This window comes from Saccopteryx leptura, chromosome 4 (assembly GCF_036850995.1).
Source record: "Saccopteryx leptura isolate mSacLep1 chromosome 4, mSacLep1_pri_phased_curated, whole genome shotgun sequence".
NCBI lineage: Eukaryota > Metazoa > Chordata > Mammalia > Chiroptera > Emballonuridae > Saccopteryx > Saccopteryx leptura.
In genome coordinates this window covers 217,924,227-217,938,084 of record NC_089506.1, presented here as the reverse complement: position 1 = coordinate 217,938,084, position 13,858 = coordinate 217,924,227, and the positions used below count along the sequence as shown (strand labels likewise).

The 13,858-nt window shown below is 56.2% G+C and overlaps 1 protein-coding gene across 1 annotated transcript; it reads right to left on the bottom strand.

Annotated features, from left to right (window-relative positions):
• Nucleotides 1-2,185: 2,185 nt before the first annotated feature.
• Nucleotides 2,186-10,927, bottom strand: STX4 (syntaxin 4). The gene is made up of 11 exons (XM_066383319.1): nt 10,628-10,927; nt 10,339-10,440; nt 10,123-10,222; nt 9,929-10,003; nt 9,341-9,411; nt 6,988-7,096; nt 6,840-6,916; nt 6,496-6,633; nt 5,156-5,266; nt 4,982-5,080; nt 2,186-4,882 (listed from the first exon to the last, which is right to left on the bottom strand). Exons 1-10 carry the CDS (start codon nt 10,655-10,657, stop codon nt 5,000-5,002), a joined length of 894 nt encoding a protein of 297 aa, XP_066239416.1. The 5' UTR covers nt 10,658-10,927; the 3' UTR covers nt 2,186-4,882; nt 4,982-4,999.
• Between the last annotated feature and the right edge of the window lie 2,931 nt (nt 10,928-13,858).

Below are 13,858 nucleotides of genomic sequence, written 5' to 3'. Positions count from 1 at the left end.
TAAAAGGCATGAGAACCATATACTTAATATGGCCTTTGTCACAAAGATGAATTTTAATCAAACTTTGTAGCTTAAGACCTTTGTTAGTTGTATCTTTCACTGGTTAAAATGTGGATCAATTGCCTGGAGTTTCTATATTCCCTTCCATTTCTGTTTAAAAACTGGCCAATTATTATTATTTTTTTATATTTATTTTTATTCATTATAGAGAGGGGGGAGAGAGAGAGAGAGAGAAGGGGGGAGGAGCAGAATGCATCAACTCCCATATGTGCCTTGACCAGGCAAGCCCAGGGTTTTGAACCGGCAACCAGGTTGACGCTTTATCCACTGTGCCACCACAGGTCGCCAATTATTATTTTTTGAGAGACAGAGAGACAGGAAGGGGGGAGAGAGGGGGAGGAGCAAGAGATGAGAAGCATCAAATCGTAGCTGTGTCACTTTAGTTATTCATTGATTGCTTCTCATGTGTGCCTTGACTGGGGGTCTCCAGCTGAGCCAGTGACCCTTGCTCAAACCAGTGACCTTGGGCTCAAGCCAGTAACCCCACGCTCAAGTTGGATGAGCTCATGTTCAAGCCAATGACCTTGAAGTTTTGAACCTGGGATCTCAGCACCCCAGGTCGATGCTCTATCCACTGCACCACCACCTGGTCAGGCAAAAAAACTGGCCAATTATTCTGAAGCAACTTTTTCTTTTTCTTTTTTTTTCTGAAGTGAGAAGCGGGGAGGCAGAGAGACAGACTCTCACATATGCCCAACTGGGATCCACCCGGCATGCCCACCAGGGGGCGATGTTCTGCCCATCTGGGGCGTTGCTCCGTTGCAACCAGAGCCATTCTAGCACCTGAGACAGAGGCCACAGAGCCATCCTCAGTGCCCGGGCCAACTTTGCTCCAATGGAACCTTGGCTGCAGGAAGGGAAGAGAGAGACAGAGAGAAAGGAGAGGGAGAGGGGTGGAGAAGCAGATGGGCGCTTCTCCTGTGTGCCCTGAGAATTGAACCCGGGACTTCCACACCCCGGACTGACGTTCTACCACTGAGCCATCTGGCCAGGGCCTGAAGCAACTCTTTCTTATAACTTAGCAAACTGCACCTAACAGCAAACAAGGCACGCTACTAATATTCTCTTTCTTTAATTTTTATTTCTTTAATTTTTATTTACTGATTTTAGCAAAAGGAAAGGGTAGACAGGAACATCAGTCTGTTCCCGTATGTGCCTGGACCGGGGTGAAACCAGCCACCTGTGAACCCCAGGATGATGCTCTAACCAAACGAGCTCTCTGACCAGGGCACTAGTATTCTTTCCCAAAGTTTTTGGCTTAAAGTTCCAAGCTCATTGGACAGAATTTATATTCTTAGTAACTTCCAGCTTCCGGCTCAACCAGGTGCTTCACGACCACAGAGTGGCATCACCACCTTTCCAGCCTCCAGTGATCATTTGCTCACCAGCCACTGTCCCAAGGTCAAAGTCACGTGACTCAGGTTTATTTTTTTTTTACCGCAGCAGCCTCCACTTCTAGGCACTAGTTCTGTAATAGTTGGACTTATAATGATGTAGTAACAACCAACCTCCAAATATCAGTGGCTCGTGGCAAAAGAAATGGATTGCTCATGTGCATTCCACGTCACTGTACGGGTGGGCTGCAGCTCATCTCCACGTCACCTGAACTCTGGGTTCCAGAACGAGGGAGTCTCGATCTGGCGACTGCCTGGCTCTCGGCCGATGGGAAAGAGAAGGGAAGCTGCCCGGCTACTCGGTGCTTCCAGCTTCTGTTTCCATTTCTATTCACACTCCATTGGCCAAACCGAATCCGAGAGCCAAGCATGCTGTTAGTGGGACATGAACGTGCAGGGCCCTGCAGGAAGGACAGGGTATATTTGGAACAGTACACTCGGCCACAGGGCTGCACCAGAAGTGTCCGTCCCTGTGCTCACCCGCTCTTCCTGCATCTACACTCTCCTGCAGCACCTTGTACCATATAACCTCACATACCTCCCGGTCAAGGAGAAAGTCTTGACTCAGGTAGACAAATCAAGGGAGCCTAACCTAGACCGATCAGGTTCCTTTGCTTATGAATCTGAACCATGAAACCTTGCGTGGACGAGGCAACAGGTAAAAAGAGATGCAGCTGAAAACTTGTGATGCCAGATGGACTTGGAGAAGCCACAACTAACCAAGACCCTAATTTCTTTTTCTTTTTTTGTGTGAGAGAGACAGAGAGAGGGACAGACAGGAAGAGAGAGAGATGAGAAGCATCAACTCTTCATTGCAGCACCTTAGTTGTTCACTGATTGCTTTCTCTTATGTGCCTTGACCGGGGGCTACAGCAGACCGAGTGACCCCTTGCTCAAGCTGGTGACCTTGTTCTCAAGCTCAAACCAGATGAGCCTGCACTCAAGCGGTGACCTTGGGGTTTCGAACCTGGGTCCTTCGTGTCCCAGCTCGACACTCTACCCACTGCGCTACCACCTGGTCAGGTCCAGGACCCTGATTTCTGCAAGCTGGGCTGACAGCAGCCAAGCCGGGGCTTCAGTGCTAAACCTGCCCTGTGCCCCTCCCTCGGGTCCGTCTCCTGCAGGGCAGCGGTACACACAAGGGCCCTGTGGCAGCTCCAGTGCTTCTGTCTACTCGTCTGCTAAGTCTGCTCTAGACTGGCCACTGACCTGTTCAAAAACCTTCCGGAGGTCCCCTCGCCCATAGGAAAAGTTCAATCTACTGAGCCTGGCATTTGTGGCCTCATCTTGGCTGCCTAGCACCTCTTCCAAGAAGTTCTAGACAGTTTCCTGAGTGAGACAGGTAGGCTGCCTGTCGGGTGGCGCTGTCCAGCACGGCCAGGCAGAAGTCACATACCACAGGGACAGCAGCTGAAGGACAAGGACGCGGCAGTCTCTGTCAGATCCCAGTGGGTGTCCCAGGTGGTGCTGTTTCCTCTGAAGGCAGAGAGGTGAGGGATTCTTCCTGCGGCAGAATCCGGCGGCCCGCAGCTTCTCCACTGGGTGGACGTCGGATTGTCTGCATGCTGCTGAGAACGAGCCCCTCCCTGTGGGTGTCTAGAATTCCACCTGTACACGAGCACATGAGCTCGGGCCAAAGGCGTGGGCACCCCCAGACCTGCACCGTGCGAGCCGGCAACCAGGGGCAGAAACTAGACGTGCCTTCCATGTGAAGGACGCGAGTCCCCAGCCGGGCCAGCCTGTCACAGCCCACTGCCTCTCGCCTCTTTTGCAGGTGTGCTCACGCTCCCCGCACTCTGTGACCCTGTCACTTCTGGGTGCACCTGTGGACTAGGTCTGAGGCCCCACCCACATCAGCATCCTACATCTAATGTAACACTGGGGTGCTCAGCGCCCCGCCCCCCCCACCCTACAGACCAATCCGGATGCTCTTTAGGGACGTTTAGGTCTGCGAGCCAATCGTCTCCACCCACAGCCACGGTTTCAACCACGGCCCCCACTCAGGGCCAAGTGTACACACACACACTCGGACCTGGAGCCGGTGCAGCTGCCACTCCTGGGCTGCCACAAGGCACTGCGGTGGACGCCCAGTCATGGAGGGAGGCAAAGAGGCGGGGGTCGTGTACCTGGGGCCCAACCCCTCTCTGCCCCTCCCCCAGCACGGACCCAGAAGCAGGCCCAAGACCGCACCAAGGACACCACATCCAGCCCTCCCGTAGCTTGTGTCACCACGGCACCCACACGTGTACCCCCCATTCGGTGGCTGAAGCAAGCGGTACAGCGGCCGGATGGGCCGAGCAGCCAGGAGCAGCAGCAACAGCAGCGGCAGCAGGAGCCTGTGGGATCGAAAGTGGGGTGGGACAGGTGGCCAGAACCCGGCCCCCAGACCTTGGACGGGCTCAGGCACTACCGCTCGCCAGCCGGCCTTCAGGACCAGGAGCGGCCTGAGCCTGGGAACCAGGAGTCTGGAGACCGGCACCACATTGGCTGCAGAGACTAGGGACCTGCACTTGGAGCTCTTAGACGTTTAGACGTGGGGCCTACAGCTCAAATGCCTCCTAAAAGTCTGGCTCCTCTGCCTCCTCTACCCGATTCGGCCACGGGACCCCTTAGAAACGGCGCGCTGAGCCTGGGTCGCTGGCTCTCCAGGCTGGACTTGTAGGTAAAGGGCAATGCCTTCTTTCTGGGCACAGGGGCTGGCCTCTGGGACACCGCCTAGCAACCTCTCTCATCACTGGCTCCTCATTCAACATCCACTCAAATGTTAGCCCATCTGAAACAGGCCCTTCCCTGTCCACTGTATCCAAAGTAACAGCCTTAGTCACTCACAGTACCTCTTCTGGGCCCCAGGAATGCCCACCGATCCCCCCCCCCCACAATCTCACCCGGGTGTCACCGGGCCTGGCCAGCCCCACTGCTTCAGGGCCAGGTTCCCGCAGTGGTCTCTCCCCAGGGACAGCACTCAGCCAGGTGTGGGGTCTTCCCTCCCAGCCCTACCTGCTCCTGCGGGAGGTGGGGGGCAGTGCCAGCCTGCTGTGGCCAGTGCCTAGAACAGTCTCGTGTGAGCCTGCCACGCTGGCCCTGGCAGGAGGGCCAGGAGCTGGGGAGGGCGGACACCTGGAGACCCTGAGCCAGCCCTTTCAGGAACACACATGTGCAGGGGAGTCTCCAACCTCTTTTTTTTTTTTTTTTTTAATTTCTTACAAAACCATGTGTCCCATCCAAAGAGGACAGTGCAGGCCCTCCACCAGGCATGGTGGCCCGAGGGTGGAGGCCCCCAGTGAATGAGTGGCTGCCGACCCCAGAAGAGCCACCTGCCCCTCTGCACAGGGCCGGTGTGAGGACGGGGTCCAGCGGGGCGCTCTGTGCAGCCCCCGCCACAGCTGCTGGCAGAGAGGGCCGACTCAGGTCCCTGGAGCTCTCAGTGCCTGCAAGGGAGGGAGGGAGGGAGGGAGAAGAGGGTCTGAGGGGAGGAGAGGAGGCTGGGTGGGAGTGGGCAGGCCGGGGGCAGGCCCACAGTATCTCACCGAGAACAGGTGATGCTGTCACGCAAACAAGGAGACGCAGATGATGACCACCAGGATGGCAACAGTGAAGGACAGACAGATGGCGATCAGCACTTTCTTCTGTGGGAGAGGTGGGGTCAGGGGACCTCACTCAGGAGAGGAGTGATGGCCACCCAGGGCAGGGGCGGGAGTCACCTTCCGAGCCTTCTTCTGGTTCTCCAGCGCGGTCTTGACGTGTTCCTGTCCGCGTTCCACATAGTCCGCTGAGCTCAGAATGTTCTTCTCGATCCTGTTGATCATCTCCCCCTGTTGGGAGGAGACGGCAGGTCAGGCAGGGAGGGCTGATGGCAGAGGAGGACCCAGCAGTCCCTGTGCCACCCCAGCCCCAAACGACCAAAGGACATTCCTGGCAGAAAACACTGCCTAACAAAGGCAGGGAGGCAGGACCACGTCTGACACAGTCCCCACTCTCGACCCGTCTGACACGGTCCCCACTCCCAACACGTCCGACACGGTTCCCACTCCCGACACGGTCCCCACCCCCAACACGTCCGACACGGTCCCCACCCCCGACACGGTCCCCACCCCGACACGTCTGACACGGTTCCCACCCCTGACACGTCTGACACAGTTCCCACTCCATCTCACACGGTTCCCACTCTGTCTGACACGGTCCCCACCCCCCACACATCTGACACGGTCCCCACCCCCGACACGTCCGACACGGTTCCTACCCCCGACACGTCCGACACGGTCCCCACCCCGACACGTCTGACACGGTCCCCACCCCTGACACGTCCGACACGGTTCCCACCCCCCACACATCTGACACGGTCCCCACCCCCGACACGTCCGACACGGTCCCCACCCCCGAGGGTGGCCTTCCATCACTGCTGCCCCCTGCCCCGCTCCCTTGCCCCCCAGGACCTTTGTCTGCAGCGTGTCCCGGAGCCAAGCGCCTTCAACAGCTCATACCCTTTCACCCCTTGTGAGCTTTTGCCCCTCCCTGAACTGTCTGGATTCTCCCATTCTGCCCTGACCATCCCCAGCAGCTGTGAAGCTCTTCCCACCCCTGCCTCTTCACGCCATCGCGGGACCCGGACCCGCAGCTCCTCCAGGACAGGGCTGGAGGCTCCCCTCGGCCCCCACAGCAAGGGCCTGGCCCAGACCACGCCCACCCGGCCTGGTGCAGACTTCAGGAGGCAGGCCCTCGAGGGGGCCGCTCCGATGAGAGCTGAGCTCCCGGACTCCACAAGAGGAGAGGGAGCCAGGCTGGGGCCACACCTGGCATGGGGTCACACAAGGGGGGGTGTGGGGAGTCCTATGTAGAGAAGAGGGGCCATCTGGGCACCTGTAGAGGTGGGTGCAATCTGGGGGCTCAGCTAAGGGTGGAAGGGGCGTGGCCCAGACCGGAGGGGACAAAAGCCTCTGGGAGAGGCTGGATGTGGGCTGATGGTCACAGCTGGGGTTCTGACTGAACTTGGTCTCACATCTGGGGTCTGGGTTGAGCTCAGCTAGCTCCCCGGGGCACCCACCTGCATCTCCACCTCAGTGGCCAGAAAAGTGAAGATCTCGTGAAGTTCACGAATACTGCGTTCAAGCTGCTGGATCTCACTGTGCCGGGCTGAGATCTCGTTCAGGGCCTGTCGCGTCACCTGCGTGTCCTTCAGGATCTGGGGAGCAGAGAGGAGTGGAAGGGACAGGTCACGGAAACCAGCAGCGGGTCAGAAATTCTTGTTGATCTCTGGGGGAGGTGCTGGGGTCTAGAACCGGGCCAGGGCCCTGCTGAGTGACTCCGGGCCTCGGTATCCCCTCAACCAAACAGGGCCAGAGCCGGGATGGGAGGCCCAGCAGGAGGAGGCTGGCTGCGGCTACTCACGTTGGACACAAACACCTCGCTCTGCCCGCTGTCCAGCATCTGCTGCAGCTCCTCGTCGGACACCATCCCAGCGTTCGCTGCGCAGGAAAAGGCCAGGGTTAGAGCCTGGTCAGGCTACCCCGCCCGTGGGACGGGCGCCGCAACTCACTGATCTTCAGCTGCCTCCGGATCCGCTCCACGTTCTTCTCCCGGTACTCGGACTGCATCAGGTTGCATCTGTTGATGAGCTCCACGAACTGCTGCGACAGGACGCCATGCTGCAGATGGAGAGGACGGGCTGGGCACTCCTGGGGGGACCCCTGCCCCGTCTGAGCCCCCGCATCCCCACTGGTACAGCGAGCAGACAGCTCGGACTGTCACAGGCGCCCGCTGCTCTACCCCCCCGAGAGACTCCCCATTCCCACAAAGCAAAAGCAACGCCCTGGGCCCTGGCCGGTTGGCTCAGTGGTAGAGCGTCGGCCTGGCGTGCGGGGGACCCAGGTTCGATTCCCGGCCAGGGCACATAGGAGAAGCGCCTGTTTGCTTCTCCACCCCTCCCCTCCTTCCTCTCTGTCTCTCTCTTCCCCTCCCGCAGCCAAGGCTCCATTGGAGCAAAGATGGCCCGGGCACTGGGGATGGCTCCTTGGCCTCTGCCCCAGGCGCTAGAGTGGCTCTGGTCGCAGCAGAGTGACGCCCCGGAGGGGCAGAGCATCGCCCCCTGGTGGGCGTACCGGGTGGATCCCGGTCGGGCGCATGCGGGAGTCTGTCTGACTGTCTCTCCCCGTTTCCAGCTTCAGAAAAATAAAATAAATAAATAAATAAATAAAGCAACGCCCTGACCAGGACCTGCACAGCCCTACCTGCCCTGCCCCTCCCACCTCACCTCCTCCCACTGCCCCTTCTCTCCTCCAGCCACAGTGGGTTCCTTCCTCCTCCCTAACAAAGCCCCTCCCTACTCACTGCACCTTTGGCTGCAACGCTCACACCCCACAAGGGCCTCTGAGCCTCTGTTCCAGTGTCACCTGCTGAACGCAGTGTTCTCCATTCTACTGCAGCTGGAACCTGCCTCCTCCCGGCCCTCTCGGTCTCTCTTCTCTGGAACCCTTTTTTCTTGATGCTTAACCATGTTCTAAAAAGATTCACTTATTTATCACGGGGATTGTCTCTCCCCTCCGAACGCAGGCTCCATGAGGACAGGGACCTTTGGCCCGCTGCTATAGTCCAAACAGCGTGCATTCAGCGCATACCTGTGGAATGCTCGCTGAACAGCAGCCTCTCTGCTTAGACTAGAGGCACCAGTCTGCCTGCCGTGCGGCCTGCCGCCCGGGTTTCACAGGGCCAGCGGTCACACCCTCAGCCTGCTATATCGTGGCCACCACAGTCTCCCCTTGAAATGCCTTGTCCCTTCTCCTGATGGCTTATTCTTTGAAATTCCTTCCTCAGAGACACAACTGCTCTCCTGGCTTCAGTTGCACCCTTTTACGATGCCCAAACTGCTCCCTCGTCAATCCCAGCTCTTTGCTGAGCTCTGGGTCCACTCACAGCCACTCTGACCTCTAAGAACTCCAAACCACTCCTCACTGGGTACTCAAGGGTAGAAACTCAGATCACTTCAAATCTTCTTCCTAACATGCTGATTCAGTGACCTTCCCCTCAGGGAAGTTCCACTTCCTGAATTCTTGAATTCTGCCCATGGGGCAGAGGATGTCCTTGTCATCTAGGCAGGAAACCTCCCGGTCATTTATGACTGCTTCCTTTTCCTTGGGCAGAACCATTAGCTAACAAGTCCTGCCTCAGTAATGTCTTTGTCATTTGTTCAAGCTTAACTTCTCATCTTGGTTCCTAGAAAGCATGTCTCACACAATCGAGCCTAGGTCATATCTGGGGACTCAGCACTTCTCAATGAAGGGAGAAGAAGGCAGGGCATTATAATGAATAGGGAAACCAGGAGACCCAGATTCTTTTTTTTTTTTTTTGTATTTTTCCAAAGCCAGAAACGGGGAGGCAGTCAGACAGACTCCCGCATGCACCCGACCAGGATCCACCCAGCACGCCCACCAGGGGGCGATGCTCTGCCCATCTGGGGTGTTGCTCTGCCCATCTGGGGGGTTGCTCTGTTGCAACCAGAGCCACTCTAGCGCCTGAGGCAGAGGCCATGGAGCCATCCCCAGCGCCCAGGCCAACTTTGCTCCAATGGAGCCTTGGCTGCAGGAGGGGGAGAGAGAGACAGAGAGGAAGGAGAGGGGGAGGGGTGGAGAAGCAGACGGGCACTTCTCCTGTGTGCCCTGGCTGGGAATCGAATCCGGGACTCTTGCACACCAGGCCGATGCTCTACCACTGAGCTAACCGGCCAGGGCCGAGACCTGGATTTGACTGTGGGTGGTGAGTCCCTTCTCTCTCTTAGCCTTAGTTTTCCCACTTGGGAAATCATTATATTGGACTTGATGATTTCTTACATCTATCATGTAACAATTTATAAAACATTTGCTGCAATGTCTTAGTTCTGGGAATAACAAACCCACCTGAGTTTTTCTCATTCTTGTATTGACTGAATTATAATTTTCATCAGCTTCTTCCTTCTGGGGCTCTATGGCTGTAGAAAGACACAAGGGTATTGTCGGGGAGGGGTGTTGACCTGTGGCTTCTGAAAATTGTTTGGGGATTGGGGAACAGGCCCAGGGCCATACCGCAGCCACACAATGGAGAGGTGCTTACCTCCATACGATTGTTTTGGGAGGGAAATATAACTTATCATTAAATGAACAATTCTAAGCCTTTGACAGGAAAAAGTATATTTTTCTTTGTAATATATCAGATAATTCCCACAAGCATGCAGAGGCCTCCTAACAAAAAAACCAAATGCCTGCCCAAAGAGAGTACACTGGGTAGCAAGAATTGTAGGAGTAAATGGTTTCATAGTAAATAAAGGAATGTGAGAGGCAGGCATGTGCTGTGGAAAGCGCTATGGGCTGGGAGCAGGGAGATTCCAGACTGCTGTGTGACCCGGATGTACCACTGGCCTCTCCGGGCCACACACACACACTTCTCAGATGTAGCCGGCGCTGGGCAGAACCATCCGGAAGGCTCTGTCTCAAGTCCTAGGAGCTCACCCTTCAGCTGCCCGCGGATCTCTCTCCCCAGCTGTTTGATCTCGTTGCGCAGGTTCTGCAGGTCCTGCTTCATGCCTAAACAAGAGAAAGCAGTCCCTACATCAACAAATCTCCCTTGCCACCACCTGCGTGGAACTACAATACCCAAAATCCCTCTGGGTAAGCATGCGTTCCGCACCCAGGTTTTCACTTACTATCCTCGGGAAGGGGCGTGGCCAGGATGGTGACCTGCTGTTTCTCCAACTCTCGGACTTTACTCTCCAGCTTGACAATAGTCTGCCGAATTGTCCGCACCTGAGGAGGGAGGGTGACCGAGAGGGCTGAAGAGATAGGAGAGTACTTCATGCCGCGCTGCTCCTCGCGTCCTCCAGTCCCCTCGTGAATCCAGGCAGAGACCCCCAACCTCATACCTTTTGGAAGAACTCATCGTCCGGGCTCCCCAGCCGTGCCGTGCCCGGGTGTACCACCAGCGCAACCCGCTCCTTGTCCTCATCATCCGAGCTGTCACTCCCCTGCCAGGGACGGGGTCATTGGCATCACTTCCTTGCTGTCGCTCTCTCCCCGCAGGACTCCTGGGCTTCCGGGTCTTTCCTTCCTAGCCCTCGGCCTCCCCTCTCTGCCCCGAAGACCAGGAGTCCTGCATTCCAGCCAGATCCCACCCCGTCCTCCCATCCCAACCCCGCTGCCCCGACTTCTCACCTGCCTCAGCTCTTGGGTCCTGTCCCGCATGACGGCCCGAGCTCCCTCTCCCCGGCACCTGAGCCCCGAGGGCCTCAAGATTCTAAGTGTGGAGCTCCTGTACTCCCCTCTCACCCTGACACTTCCCCTCCGCCTTCACCCTGCGGACCCCCAAACCCCCCGCGAGCCGCCAGAGGCTCTGTCCCGGACACCATCCACAGTCAATGGTAAGGAGCTACCCACGGGGACCCCCAGAGCTCCACAGGTTGGAATTCCCTTTTCTTTCGTGCCCCTCCCGCTCCTACAGCCTAGGCCCTCCCCCTTTCGGATGAGTCGGGGCATGCGCACGGGGTTGCGTCTCTTCCCAGCCTGAGAGAAAGCGGGAGATCGGAAGCTGTGGTGCCCCGACCGGAAGCAAAACTGCCAGGACGTGATAGCCCGCCCCCTTTACCGGAACTGTCGCATCTTCCAACGGCAATCTTGTTGCCAAAAATTGGGGGAGGGGGGGGAGTGCGTCATTTGTACGTAATCTGAGAGACCTGGCGTCTCACATCACCCCATGGTGCACCCCCGCGTCACGTGACTGCCCCGGTCCCAGCCACCCGGACCACAGAACGTGTAGCTGCGACTGTCACGTGTCCCGGCTTCTGTCAACTCAGTCCCTGGAACACCAATCTCCTCACGACGTCCCCGGCGCCCTAGCTACTCCTCTCCAGCTCCCACGACGCTAGGAGGGGGCACGGACTAATCCCAAAAACCTTGAGCGGCAGTGGGTGGTGGTAGGACCCTTGATGAAGTCGACTCTATTTCCTCTGGATATTTCAGAGGCGCGTGGGCAGACTGAAGACAGGATTTGGGGCTGTCAACATCATGGGACCTTGAACTTCAGAAAATAATATGATCTAGCGTCAGACTTGTCTGGGTTTTGAAGGCAGGGACTCTGGGGTGGGAAGTGACCTCACCCCGCCCGAGCCAGAAATCGCTTCTCCCGCATACTCCTGGCGCAGCCTCTGACAGGTGGGCGGCTGGCACCCTGCTTGAACACGCTGCACTGGCCACCTTGAAAGCAGCAAGACATTTCAGGGCAGCTCAGTCTGAGGGAAGTGTCTGTGTTATATTGAGCAGCTTGCCTTGCACCTGGGTCTACCCTCTGGAGCGTCCCCGCTCCTCCCCCCCCCCCCCCGCAAAAAAAAAAATCTGCACAGATTCCTCATTGTAGTGGACGGTGAGCTCTAGAAGTCAGGGCATGACTGTCTTGTTCTTACCGGAATCCCCTGTGCTTACGTAGTTCCATAACTAATGCACCCTCAATAAATATTTGTGGACAGAATTTCAGTCTTTCATGTGTCTGAAGATAATAAAGCTCATGGTGCCTTGGTTTTCTCTTTAGGCTTCTGGCTCTCACGGTGACACTTCTCGAAAGCCTGGTCCAGGGTTAGATGTTTATTGGGCACTTGCTATGGGCCAGACACTGTCCTGGGGCAGAAGATATCAGGACCTAACAGATAAGAAGTGCCTTACACTTGTGGAACTTAGATGCAGCAGGAGTCCCAAAGCCTCTCATTCCAGGAGTCTCAGCATACCTGGAATGAATAACAAGTCTCCTGGATCCCACAGCTCTTTGCAGGGAGCTTATACAGGGCTTCAAACAGGATAAGAATGGCCCCTCTCTGGTATGCCCTCGTAGGGAACCTGAGATTCCTATGACTGTGTTGCTGTGGCCTTCAGAATAGCCACTTGTCTCTGGGCCTTGATCTTCCATCTATACAATGGGGTAGCGGTGGGGGGGATGGGGAGATGATTTTTTTTTTAATTTTATTGATTTTACAGAGACAGGAGAGAGAAGGGAGCATGGAATGGGAAGTATCAACTCCTAGTTGCTTCATGTTAGTTGTTCATTGCTTGCTTGTTGTATGTGCCTTGACCAGGGAAGCCCAGGGTTTCAAACCAGCAACCTTGGCTTTCCAGGCTGAAGGTTTATCCACCACAGCACCACAGGCCAGGCTGGGGAGATAATCTTTATAGGAGAGGCTTTGATCCTTTTCTTCCCTTTAGACCCCCAACTCACCTGGGATCAGGAATGAAGGAATGAGGATGCAGCCACTCTGATCAACCCTCAGAGGAAATGAAAGGTTGGAGGGGTTCAGGCCGCCCAGCCCTCTGCCATGGGATCCCCTGGAAATCATGAGGAAGGATTTCTCTGCTCTTGGGTCTTCCATATCAGCCTCTACCTCTCTGTCCCCTCCCTCTCTTTCTTTCTCTCTCTGTTTCTCTCTCTCTTGTATAGTGGAAAGAATTTTGGACATCTGACTCTTAGTCCTGAGTGTGATCTTGAATAATTCATTGCTCCTCTCTGGGACTCAATTTCTCCATTGGACAACTTGGTTGAGTAATTTCTGCCTTGCTTCAGGTAAAACCTGAACAATATCAAGTGAGGTTAAGATGGGTACAGAAAGGCCTTAGAACATGTCAGATGTTCCCGCTCTGTGGGCTTTTCCCGCTGTGAGTTCAGCACTCCCTGGGCCCAGCGGGCCCACCTGCCTCTCTCTGCTTTTCAGCCTTTTGGTGACTTGCCATCTTGCTTCCCAGCTGTGATTTGGAGTTGTTGCTGCTCATGTTAAATTGCCTAGAATTTTGACATTTATCATTTTATTTAGGGTCTCTGGGTAGGATCGTGGAGCTTTGGAATGGTGACTAGGTCCCAGGAGGCTGGGTGAGGCTGGGCCCAAAGGTTTGTGCAGTAGTGTGTGGAGGGCATGGGGAACAGGGCCATCTAGGGGAAACGGCCCTGGGGGCGGGGCTTTCTAGAGCTGAACTCTTTGTTTCATGGTCCTTTGTTACTCAGGCCCTTTTTTTTTTTTTTTTTTTTCTGAAGCTAGAAACAGGGAGGCAGTCAGACAGACTCCCGCATGCGCCCGACCTGGATCCACCTGGCACACCCACCAGGGGGTGATGCTCTGCCCATCTGGTTGCTAGGCTGCAACCAGAGCCATTCTAGCACCTGAGGCAGAGGCCACAGAGCCATCCTCAGCGCCCGGGCCATCTTTGCTCCAATGGAGCCTTGGCTGCGGGAGCGGAAGAGAGAGACAGAGAGGAAGGAGAGGGGGAGGGGTGGAGAAGCAGATGGGCGCTTCTCCTGTGTGCCCTGGCCGGGAATCGAACCCGGGACTCCTGCACGCCAGGCTGACGCTCTACCACTGAGCTAACCGGCCAGGGCTACTCAGGCCCTTTGAGCGACCTTAAAGTGTGTAT

What these genes read in the sequence shown, in the direction of transcription:
- STX4 (XM_066383319.1), bottom strand. Translation starts at nt 10,657, where the DNA reads ATGCGGGACAGGACCCAAGAGCTGAGGCAG. An exon ending in GGACCCAAGAGCTGAGGCAG is followed by an intron (nt 10,441 to 10,627) that starts GTGAGAAGTCGG and finishes CGTCCCTGGCAG; the next exon opens with GGGAGTGACAGCTCGGATGA. An exon ending in CCACTGAGGTGGAGATGCAG is followed by an intron (nt 5,267 to 6,495) that starts GTGGGTGCCCCG and finishes TCCTCCCAACAG; the next exon opens with GGGGAGATGATCAACAGGAT.